Source organism: Chiloscyllium plagiosum, chromosome 7 (assembly GCF_004010195.1).
Source record: "Chiloscyllium plagiosum isolate BGI_BamShark_2017 chromosome 7, ASM401019v2, whole genome shotgun sequence".
NCBI classification, from domain to species: Eukaryota; Metazoa; Chordata; class Chondrichthyes; order Orectolobiformes; family Hemiscylliidae; genus Chiloscyllium; species Chiloscyllium plagiosum.
This window is the reverse complement of record NC_057716.1, coordinates 5,927,540-5,938,460: the sequence shown is the minus strand read 5'-3', so window position 1 is coordinate 5,938,460 and position 10,921 is coordinate 5,927,540. Positions and strand designations below refer to the sequence as shown.

General features: G+C 39.1%; 1 protein-coding gene across 2 annotated transcripts in view; it reads left to right on the top strand.

Annotated features, from left to right (window-relative positions):
- Positions 1 to 10,921, top strand: part of pgap1 (post-GPI attachment to proteins inositol deacylase 1) — a 151,668-nt gene that overhangs the window by 70,938 nt on the left and 69,809 nt on the right. For both annotated transcript variants that reach the window (XM_043692909.1, XM_043692908.1), the window contains one exon: positions 4,869 to 4,907. In XM_043692909.1, the coding sequence (XP_043548844.1) occupies positions 4,869 to 4,907 (39 nt within the window). The remainder of the gene's footprint in view (positions 1 to 4,868; positions 4,908 to 10,921) is intronic.

The following is a 10,921-nucleotide window of genomic DNA, read 5'->3' as shown; positions in this document are numbered from 1 at the left end:
GGATCGTTAGCTGTTTTCCTGTTTGTCCTATGTAGTGTTTTGTGCAGTCCTTGCATGGGATTTTGTACACTACATTGGTTTTGCTCATGCTGGGTATCGGGTCCTTTGTTCTGGTGAGTTGTGGCAAATGTGACTAGATCAGTTTAGGTCAGCATGGACAGGTTGGACCGGAGTGTCTGTTTTTGTGCTGTATACCTCTATGGTTTGACTTGATTCAATTTATTATTGTCACGTATACCTAGGAACAGTGAACAGTTTTGTTTTTCATGCAGATCATACCATACAAAGTGCAGTAGAGTAATAGAACAAAGTGAAAAATAAAATGTTACAGCTGCAGTGAGAAGTTGCACAGAGAGTGAGATCCGCATTAAGTTTAAAATTTGAGAAGTCCATTCAGAAGTCTAATAATAATGGGAAAGAAGCTGTTCTTGAAACTATTCATACATGTATACAAACTTTTATATCTTCTGCCCGATGGAAGAGGAGGGATGAAATTATAACTAGGGTGGGAGGGATGTATGATTATGTTGGTTGCTTTCCCAAGGCATTTAAAAATTAAAGATGGCTCTGACTCAAAGTCTTGAACACATTCCTTTGTTTGCAGAGAATGGGGTCCCTACATAAGAATGTATGTCACTTCTAGCAACTTTAATTTGGTTGTTATGCTTCTTACTAGGGTAGTTTATTCTGTAAGTGCCCCATCACCGAATCGTATCTAACAATGGATGATTTGTTTTGAGTTTTATGAGTGCAGGCTGCTTGAATACAGTCTGTATCATGCTTACTACAAAGTACCAAAAAGGCATGATGCCATTTAATTCCATCAGCCAATTGCTGAAGCATACCTGGCATTACAGCAGTGCTGAAATTCATATGCAACATTGCTCAATTGTGTGACAGGCCAAATGTCCTTTTGAACTGATGGCAACATTTTCTTACTGGAAAATACCACTTCTGCAGTCACTGCATTTTGCAGGATGAAACAGCTTGCTTAACCTGTTGTTCAATTATTTATTTAGAAATGAATTTCAGTTCCAATGTGATGCCATTATGGTGGCACGTTGGCTCAGTGGTTAGCACTGCTGCCTCACAGCACCAGGGACCCGGGTTTGATTCCAGCCTCGGGCAACTGTGTGGAGTTTGCACGTTCTCCCCGTGTCTGTGTGGGTTTCCTCCGGGTGCTCCAGTTTCCTCCCACAATCCAAAGATGTGCAGGTGAGGTGAAATGGCCAAATTAAATTGCCCATAGTTTCAGGCCTGTGTAGATTAGGTGAATTGTTCAGGGTAAAAATAGATGAATTGGGAATGTGTTTGGGTGGGATACTGTTCGGAGGGTCGGTGTGGACTTGTTGTGCCGAAGGGCCTGTTTCCACACTAAGGATTCTAATCACAGATGTACAGCTGTATGGCTCTAAAGGGTACCTCACTGGTCATAGACTGCCATTTGGAAAAAGACTGATTTATTCCTACTCTTGTTTCCTGTCTGCCTACCAGTTTTCTATCTATTTCAATATACTACCCCCAATCCCATGTGCTTTAATTTTACATGTTAATCTCTTATGTGGGATTGTGTTGAAAGTTTTCTGAAATAAACCATATCTACTGATTTACCTTCTTCATTTCTACTGGTTACATTTCTCAATTCCAGTAGATGTATCAAGTATGAGTTTCCTTTCATAAATCCATTTTAAGGTCCCCCACCCAGAGTTAATTGTCTGCTCTGCCACCCTCAGTACTTCCTCCCTTTTGAATTAGAAACCCATTTTTCATCACTTTTTAGTCAGTTTCCATGGAAGTCACTTTCTCATACTTCTAACACTCTATTTGTGCAACTGAAATCAATTGTTTCCTCCTTGTTTCAATTTCTTGTTACATCAGCCAGATAATGTTGAGTGTTAGCAAAAGATATCCCCACTTTGGCATCTTCATCTGGTGTTGTAGATTATTGAGCTACTTTGAAAGGGAATGAGTATTGGACATTAAAGAAATTATCTCACTTTTTCTGATGAGAAAAATCTATTCCATAAGATTCAAAATATTTGTTGAATCAAGCGATGCTGTATGAAGGCATACTAAAACATTACATTAACTTTACCCCATGTTTGAAATTTTTGGTATTATCCAATCCTATAAAATAGTTTGAAATCCAGTCAGACTAAAGGAAATATTTGAACTCAAATCTAAAACTGTTGCTTCACCTCTGGCAAAAGTATATACCCACTTTGACAAATGGAGAGGGAGGTGGGGAGGCGGAGTTCCTAGATTAGTTTTGCCTATTGAATCTACTTGTCGGATCCAAAGGATTTATTAAGATGGAGTTTTAAGGAAGATGAAAGCAAATCTTTTGTACTGCATTGGCAATTAAATTAATTACTGAAGATTAGGGACTTCAGCAAATAATGCATATTTCTATTTATACCAAACACACAGGAATTGAAAGGGAGAGGATAGGAGTTGATATTTCAGTTCATTTAGTTCTGCTGTAATTAGTTAATGGTTTAATGAGAGCTATTACGGCATTAGGTTATAATTGAGCAACTCGAGATTATGTTCACAGATGGTGAAACCTTTGCAGTGTGCACTTGCCTTCATTGTATTTTGCTGAACATTTCTGTTGGAATCAACATTACTCCTATCCATTAAAATTTTTTCAGCAGTGGTGTTTCTCATTTTCTTGTTAAAACCTTTATTGGAGTGAAGCTAATGATTTTACTGGTCATGAATTTGTACATTGTGCAGATGACCATAACATAATTGCTGTTTATGCTCTACATCAGTTCTTTCTTAAAAGCAAGATCTTGTGGAAATTGATAAAGCCCTTCAGGGCTTTAATTAAATAATTCTAGCAGAATCAAATGACTAAACAAATTATTTTGAAAGACTGTTCAGTTGTGCTCCTTTTATTAACTGAAATATACAGCATTTAATAAAGGCTCTTATTATAGTCATCAGATTTTAAATATACAAAACATACATTTTTGTCTTTCCTAAAATTATGTCGTCTTGGATTGGTCCACAGAATTTCATGTGAGTGAGTAACATAGGAGTGAAGTAGGGTTATTCAGCCTCTTGAGCCTGCTCAGCTAATCAGATAGATCATGGCTGATTGTCTACTGCATTGCTATTTCCCCATGCTATTCCCATGTCCCTTGATGTCATTAGTATCTAGGAATCTAATCTTACTCTGCTGGAGTAATAAGTTCGAAGGATTCCATTTCCTCCGAGTGAAAAAAAATTCCTCCTCATCTCACCTCATAAATGGTATGTCTCTTATTCTGAGACACTGTCCCCTGGTTCTACACCCGCCAAGCCTGGGGACATATCTTTTCTGCATCTACGTTCTCTAGCCCTTTAAGATTTTTAAAAGTTTCAATTAGATCACCTTTAATTTTTCTAAACTCTGAAGGATACAGGCTCAGTTTCCTCATGGGAATTCCAATCATCCCAGTAATTAATCTGCTCAACCTCCATGTCAATCCTTCTCTGGCATGTAAATCCTTTCTTGGGTCAGGGGAGTAAATCTGCACATAATACTCCAGGTGTGTTCTCACTAAAGTTGTATACAATTGAAGCAAGTCATCTTCACTTCATACTTAAATCCTCATGTGATGAGGACAAACATTCCATTTGTCTTCCTAACTCTTGCACCCGAATGCTTTCTCTTAGTGACTTAAAAGCAGGGACATGAATCCCTTTGCATCTGAGATTTGCCAATTTCTCATAATTGAAGAAATGCAGTATACCTTCAATTCCTTCTCACAATTAACAACTTTATATTTTTAAGCCATGTTCTTGCCCAAGTATTGGTACTGTCCAAATCCCCTTGAAACCCCTTACAATATACATTCTCACCTAGTTTTACGTTAACTGCAAATTTGGAAATATTATGTTTGATCCCAAAGCCAAAGCATTCTTGATAGATTGGGCCTCAAGCATTGATCCTTGAGGTTCTCCAGTAGTCATAGTCTACCAACTTGAGAATGACCTGGTTATCCCTGCTGTCTGTTTTCTTTCTGTTAATCAGTCCTTAATCCATGTCAGTAAATATCCCTATCCCACGTGCTTTAAATTACTTTGGACAATAAGTAGTTATTTTAAGCCAGTCTGCTGAATAATGTTACAGATAAACATAAATATTTCAGAGATGGATAAAGAGGAAAAGTTGTCGTCAATCGTTCATCTTTTAAGTTCTTTTTAGAAGAATCCTAATTAGTAAGATAGATATTTAGATAGAGTTTTCCAGTTTTCACTGCAGTCTATGGTTCAAGAATTCTGTTAAATTATAATAACTATGATCACAGCTGCACGACATTCTTTGGAAATGAATGTGTGTTGACTGATGGGTGAATCCCATTAAATATTAACATTAAAGAGCAACTGAGAGACCTACTCCGTGCTTAAAGTATGAAAAAAACCATGAACATTTTCAATAAAAGTAATTTCTACAGGTACTAAATCATTTTAAAAGTAGTGACATTACTTTATGTCTTGTTATGTCAGAAATTCTTATTCATTTCTACAACAGGGCCAGCATAGTGACTCAGTTGTTAGCACGGCTGCCTCACAGCACCAGGGACCCAGGTTCGATTCCGGTCTCAGGCGACTGTTTGTGTGGCATTTGCACATTCTCCCCATGTCTGTGTGGGTTTCTTGCAGGTACTCCAGTTTCCTCCCACAGCCTAAAGATGTGCAGGTTAGGTGGATTGGCCATGGTAGATGTGAGTTTAAGGGATACGATGAGGATCTGGGTCTGGATGGGATGCTCTTCAGAGGGTTTGAGTGGACTTGATGGGCTGAATAGCTTCTTTCTGCACAGTAGGGATTCAATGATTCTATCTAAAATCAGAATTTTGTATGCTTTGTTTCAGATAACCATCAGGACTTCTTTCCTTGAAGTACTTGGGCAGGTAAAGTGAATCTGTTTTAATTTACATTTTGTCTGTTTCTTTAGGGTGTTGCAAACACCACTTGAATACTTCTGAATAATTAGGAATCTTTAATGTTCAACATTTGTGAAAAATCTCAGCTTCTCTATTGTTTTCCTCCACACTTTTCCTGAATAATATTGCTGCAGAGTTTGTTGAATGGCTAGTCAGGTATATTTAATCCTGCTGGACGTAAATTTCATGCGAATAAATCCTATAGACCTGTGCAGGCAGATATCAAGGACTGGATTTTCATGAAAGAGTGAGAAACATGAACAGCAAAGTTGCTAACTCCACAAACCCATCTCTGATAAGGAGGCTTCCACTGGCTAAATTTTCATTCTAGGATGGCAACAGTAGATTGGGGTTTGGCTAGCTGTCTCCAATAGGCCTGAGATGGTAGCACAGGCTATTAGCTGTATAAATGACAAGGTAAAAGCCCTGCTCCTGTTGACTAGAAAATTAGTAAGTTGTGATCATGACTGTCAGGAATTCAGGCCCTCGGTATGCCTCATGCACTCTCATTTCTGCAGACTCTTTCCATTGCTCCCATGTTCCTTGCATGCTATCATACCATTTTCATTGCCCACATGACCCCACGTAAAATCCTGCACATTCATTTTCCCAATATGCAATATGTTCAGAACTAGTAATTCATTAGCAAGTCTTTGATAGACCTTGAAACTGATGGTATAAGTGGAGGTTTTGACAAAGCTGGGTGGGATGCTGATAGGGGGGCAAAGGTAGGAGGTGATTGTCATAGGTCGGTGGGAAGTGTGGAATGGATACCTGGGAAGGAAGATGGACATCTGGGTCAGGTTAAGAGGGTTATGCCGAGTCGGAGGGTTGGATCTTGGATGGGGGTGGGGGATTGGAGATTAGGAAGCTGGTGAATTCAATGTTGAGGCTGTGTGGTTGAATGCTCCTGAGGTGGAAAATGAGGTATTCCTCCTTCAGTTTGTGGGTGGCCTTATTTAGGCAATTGAGGAGGCTCAGAATGGGAATGTTATCAGGGAGTTGAAATAGATGGCCATAGGAAGGTGGGGTTGGTTGGTTCATATAGACCAGAGATGTTCCCTGAATCCTTCCATGAATTTGCACCCGGTCTCTCCGATGTAGAAGAGATCACATTGAGAGCAACTGGTGCAGTTGGAATGATCCTTTGGAGCCTTGGATGGAGGTGGGGAAAGAGGTGTGGACGTACGTTTGCACCTCTTACGGCAGCAAAGGAAGGTGCCAGGTGTGGAGAGGGGTTAGTGGGGAGTGTGGACCTAACAAGGGAGTAAGAGAGGTAACGGTCCCTACAGAACACTGATAGGAGTGGGATGGGAAATATATTTTTGGTGGTGGGGTCTGTCTGTAGGTGGCGGAGAATGATGCACTGGATTTCAAGATTAGTGCGGTGGAAGGTGAGGACTGGGGGATTCTATCCTTGTGATTAGGGGAGGTGGGGTTCAAGAGCAGAGGTGTGGGAAATGGAGGAGATGCAAATGAGGGTATTGTTGATCACAGGAGAGGGAAATTATGGTCCTTGAAGTCGGAGGACATCTGGGATGTCCTGGAGTGGAATTGCTCATTGTGGGAACAAATACAACGGAGGCAGAGGAATTAGGAGTAAGGGATCATATCTTTACAGGAGGTGTGGGACGCGATATAGTCAAGGTATCTGTCTGAGTTGATGAATTTGGAATAGATGTCAGAGACGGACAAGGCCAGTAAGGGGGAGGATGTCAGAGATGGTCTAGCTGAATCTGAGGTCTGGGTTGAAGGTTTTGATGTAGTGGACGAACTGTTCAAACCCCTCATGGGAGCACGAGGCAATGCCGATGCAGTCATTGATGTGGCAGAGGAAAATGTGGGAATGATGCCATTGTAGCTATGGAAGCAAGCAGGGCTGCCAAGATTAGAACATCTGGTGAGAGACCATGTGGGTTTTGGGGCAGACTATTGTAAGGGCAGGAAATGAGAGTGCTGAAGCCAGAGCCTGGAGTGACAAGCAGTCAGAGTTGGCAGGGATTGGTAGGAGATGGTCTTGCTTGGGAAGGGGGCTGAGCCTAGGGGCCATTGGGAGACAAACCTGGAAGTAGAGGAAAAGACAGACTATTAATGGGAGAGAGAAGAGCTACAAAGCATGGAGAGGGGCTGCAAAGGGGAGAGAATAAGTACAAATGGGAAAGAACAGATTTAAGTCTTTCAGCAATGGAATACTCAGCTGAGAAGCAGGAAAATTTGAAGACACCAAGATAATGAATTTCTTGAAAATGAATGTGTCTGTAACTTAAGGCTGCAAGAGGTGCTGGAGCTAATATATGTGGGAAAGCTATATTTGCTGAAATTGGAATGAACACTGTATCAATTGGATAATTTAGTGCTGAGCAGCTTTACTTAATGAAGGTTTGCAATAACATTGTATTGGTTCTCAAAGTATCTTGCATCCTGTGAATTATTTAATACATTGACTGCATTAGCTTCAAATAAGCGCAGGGGGTGGGGGTTATAAAAATGGAGAAGTCTAGCAACAGTGTTGCAGGATATTAGTCAGACCAGTTGACAGTTTGATCCTGACTTAAGTGGAAAGTTTTGAGGTTCATACAAACAAGGAACAAGAGGAAATGACTTGGCCCTTTGAGCCTGCTTTGCCATTTAACATGATCATGGCTGATCTGATTTTAACCTCAACTATACATTATTCTATACCCTGATAATCTTTCATCCTCTTGGCAATTTAAGAATCTATCTACTTTTACTTTAAAAATATTTAAAGATTCTGTATCCACTGCCTTTTGAGAAAGGGAATTCCAAAAACATGAACTGTCTGAAAGAGAGAAAAAGATATTCATGTCTGTCGTAAATGGGTGACCTCTTCTATTTAACCTATGACCCCTGGTTCTCGATTGTCCCACAGAAGGAAACATCTTTTCCATATTCACCTAGCCAAGATTCTCTCAGGATCTTAAATACTTCACCTCCCTCTTCTACACTCCAGAGCCTGGCTGGCCCTTATAAGGCAATGTACTCACTCGCTTAAATTGTAAGATCTAAGTCAGTTACAATTATCAGCTGAGTTGAGAGGGCCAGTTTACTGGTCCTGATTATTTGCAAGACCATTTCAGATACAAAAATGTTTTCATAAATACTCAATCAATGGTTTTCAGTTGATCCACTTTAGGACATTACCTCTGTCTGACTGGGCACATACACTTTTTCTGCTCTGTGGACTGAAGCTGTCTTTCTGTCTTTGGTCTGAGTGATGGTCAGCTTGCTTATCTTACTTCCCACTATCTCTTGATTTTATCCTAAAAATGGTAATCATGTGCCTTTTATGACAGTTTGTTCTTCTTAAGATTGCTAATTTCACAGATCTTTACCAAGACAATGTGACATCGGTAATTTATGAGCCTGCATAGAGTATATAAATGCACCCCCTCCCCCCGGCCCGATGGTTTATTATTATCCCAAGTAATGCATCTTAAATGTTTCACCATTCTGAAAAGTTCCAAAGCCTATCAATATCTTGTAACTAAAAGAACCACATTTGACTCCACAATAACTGTTGATGCATGAAACATGTTCAAGCTGAAAATAGCCACACAAAAGGTGAGCATTTATCTTACCAGCAGCATCATTTTAAACTAGCTTGTACATACAAACATCTCCCCAAGCTGTAAATTGGCAGCTGTGTTTGCCTGAATTGCAATAACAAGGACACTTCAAAGGTTGGCTGTGAGACGTATGGTGATGGGCTGAAAATATGAAAAACATTATTTAAATGTATCACAAAGCACACTATATTTTGGATTGTGCCTACTTTCCCTTTGTGAAGAGTCAGAGTAGGGGTGAAGGGTATATTTTTGGAATGTTAAATCCACTTTATAAGAGAAGGTTATTCTCTTGTAAAATCTGTAAATGCTGAGTGTCTATTCTCTGCCTGATTGCTGTGAATTATTTAAAATTATAAACTTAACTAATCAATGACCAGACATTTCTGATGGTTAACATGCTCAGAGTTCTTTTGTAGATGGGCCAATCCCAGGTTACAATTTTTATTTCAAGTGGTCATTTCAATCCACATCAAGGCTACCTTCATGCTGATAATATCTGCATTTATATGGCAGCTGCCAGACCTGGACTCCAGATTTGTTTCTGCCAGGTTTTACTCTATTTATATTGCTCAGCTACTATCTGAGTGGAATTTCAGTTATGCTGCCTGGATTGCCTTCTTTGCATTTATGTAAACAAATGTGCTTAAGCCTTCTTTTCGCTGTTGAAATGCAAGTACTGAGGGAGGAATCCCCAATCGTAAAGCTTTTAAATTGATCTTAGGTTAGTTTAAAAGTGTTCACCAAGTTTATTGAGATCTGGACGAACCATTTATTAGGGCAAAACACTGTATGCTTTACTATTCTTTTTCTCAAGCAGCCAAAACCAAATTTGCAATTTAGCATTGTTCCTAACAACACTAAAAACTTGAACAAACCAGTAGAAACTGGGTTGTAAATAACATAGTCAGTCATTGTTATAGTTCTGGGATGGTGACTTACAATTAGATTTAAGAGCTGGAAGCTATAGCAGATCAGTAGAAAGAATGTTTTGATTGTATTTTCTTTAAAGTGTAAATCTTTCATGAATGGGTTTTTGTCCAGCTGAAGTACAATTAGTTGTATTTAAAATAGCAGCTACATAAAATGCTGTAGCATATAATATGTAAATAGAAGCATTGTTTCTGAAGTAAACTCATGTCCTGGGTGTGTAGTTCTGCTACTTTGTATGGTTGTATTAATTTGCATTTCTTTCAGTTCTGAACTTATAAATTATTTTTACTGTTAACACTTCACAATATAATCATCCTTTTAATACTTTTGGCAGTAACTTAACACACTTAAGTTTAATTAGTTTATTTAAAAAAGAAAGTGATTGAAATACTGGATCCTAGCCCTGCGATACTTTAAATAAAATTAATACTTGGTGTAGAGTTAAAGAGTAAGCAATCGCGATTAGCTACTGTTTTAAATTGTGGGAGTGTATGGCTTAGAATGGCTTTTCCAGATTGGTTGGTTTTCTGTTTGTAAATGCACGTTGGACTAATGATTTAAAAGGGTTTTGTCAACATTAGTTAACAGCGTAACCAAGACTGCAGCTGGTTCATTCTGACATTTGTGGTATTCATTACTGGCTGAGATTTTGAAGTGTGAAAATTCCCTTTCCTCAATAAATGAACGATAATACTTTGTGGAAGAGATGGCTTTGCATGACGCGGCACACATCTTTTCTGAAGAAAATGTAAAGAAGCACACAGCATTGTTCCAGGAACAGGACTGCCAGTACAATCGATTTATCAAAGAAAGCATAATGCCAAGGGAAAAGTGCTGCAGGTATCTTACACCTTTAAAATTGCTGGAGATAGAAATGTGGAAACTCACTGTAATCGCAGAAAATGAGGTGGCACTGATGAGAACAAAAGTCCCTAAGTATAAAATGGCAAGAGAGCTGATATCAAAGGAGACTGCTGAATTTCATCTCTCTCCTGTGCATGCATGGCCAGGTGAAAGGAATCGGAGTATCATGTTTCAAGAGGACAAACATACTGGTTTACATGAAGATAACTCTAAGCAACTTAAAACCTCTTTAACAGCATCTGGTTTGCCAGTACAATTACCAAAGGTGCCATTCTTGTCCCAGAGGAAAAAATACACTGTTTCTTCATGCATTATCCAGAGCATATTAGAAAATCGATTTTATAAAGTTGGCAATTGCAGCTCTTGTCTGCGAAAATCCTTTTGCATACCGGTAAAAAGTGATGTCTCTTTACCTGAAATACCCAGGCAAATGAGAATGCTTTATTCTGCATTTCCAATGAAGTAGCTTGTAACATAATTCCTAGAAATTCCTAAATACAAACTTAGACCTTGAATAGTGTGATCCAACTGTTTTGATGTTCAATTTTCAAGGTTCATTGATTGAGCCTTATGTTAAGAAATAATGCAAATTACAGTTTT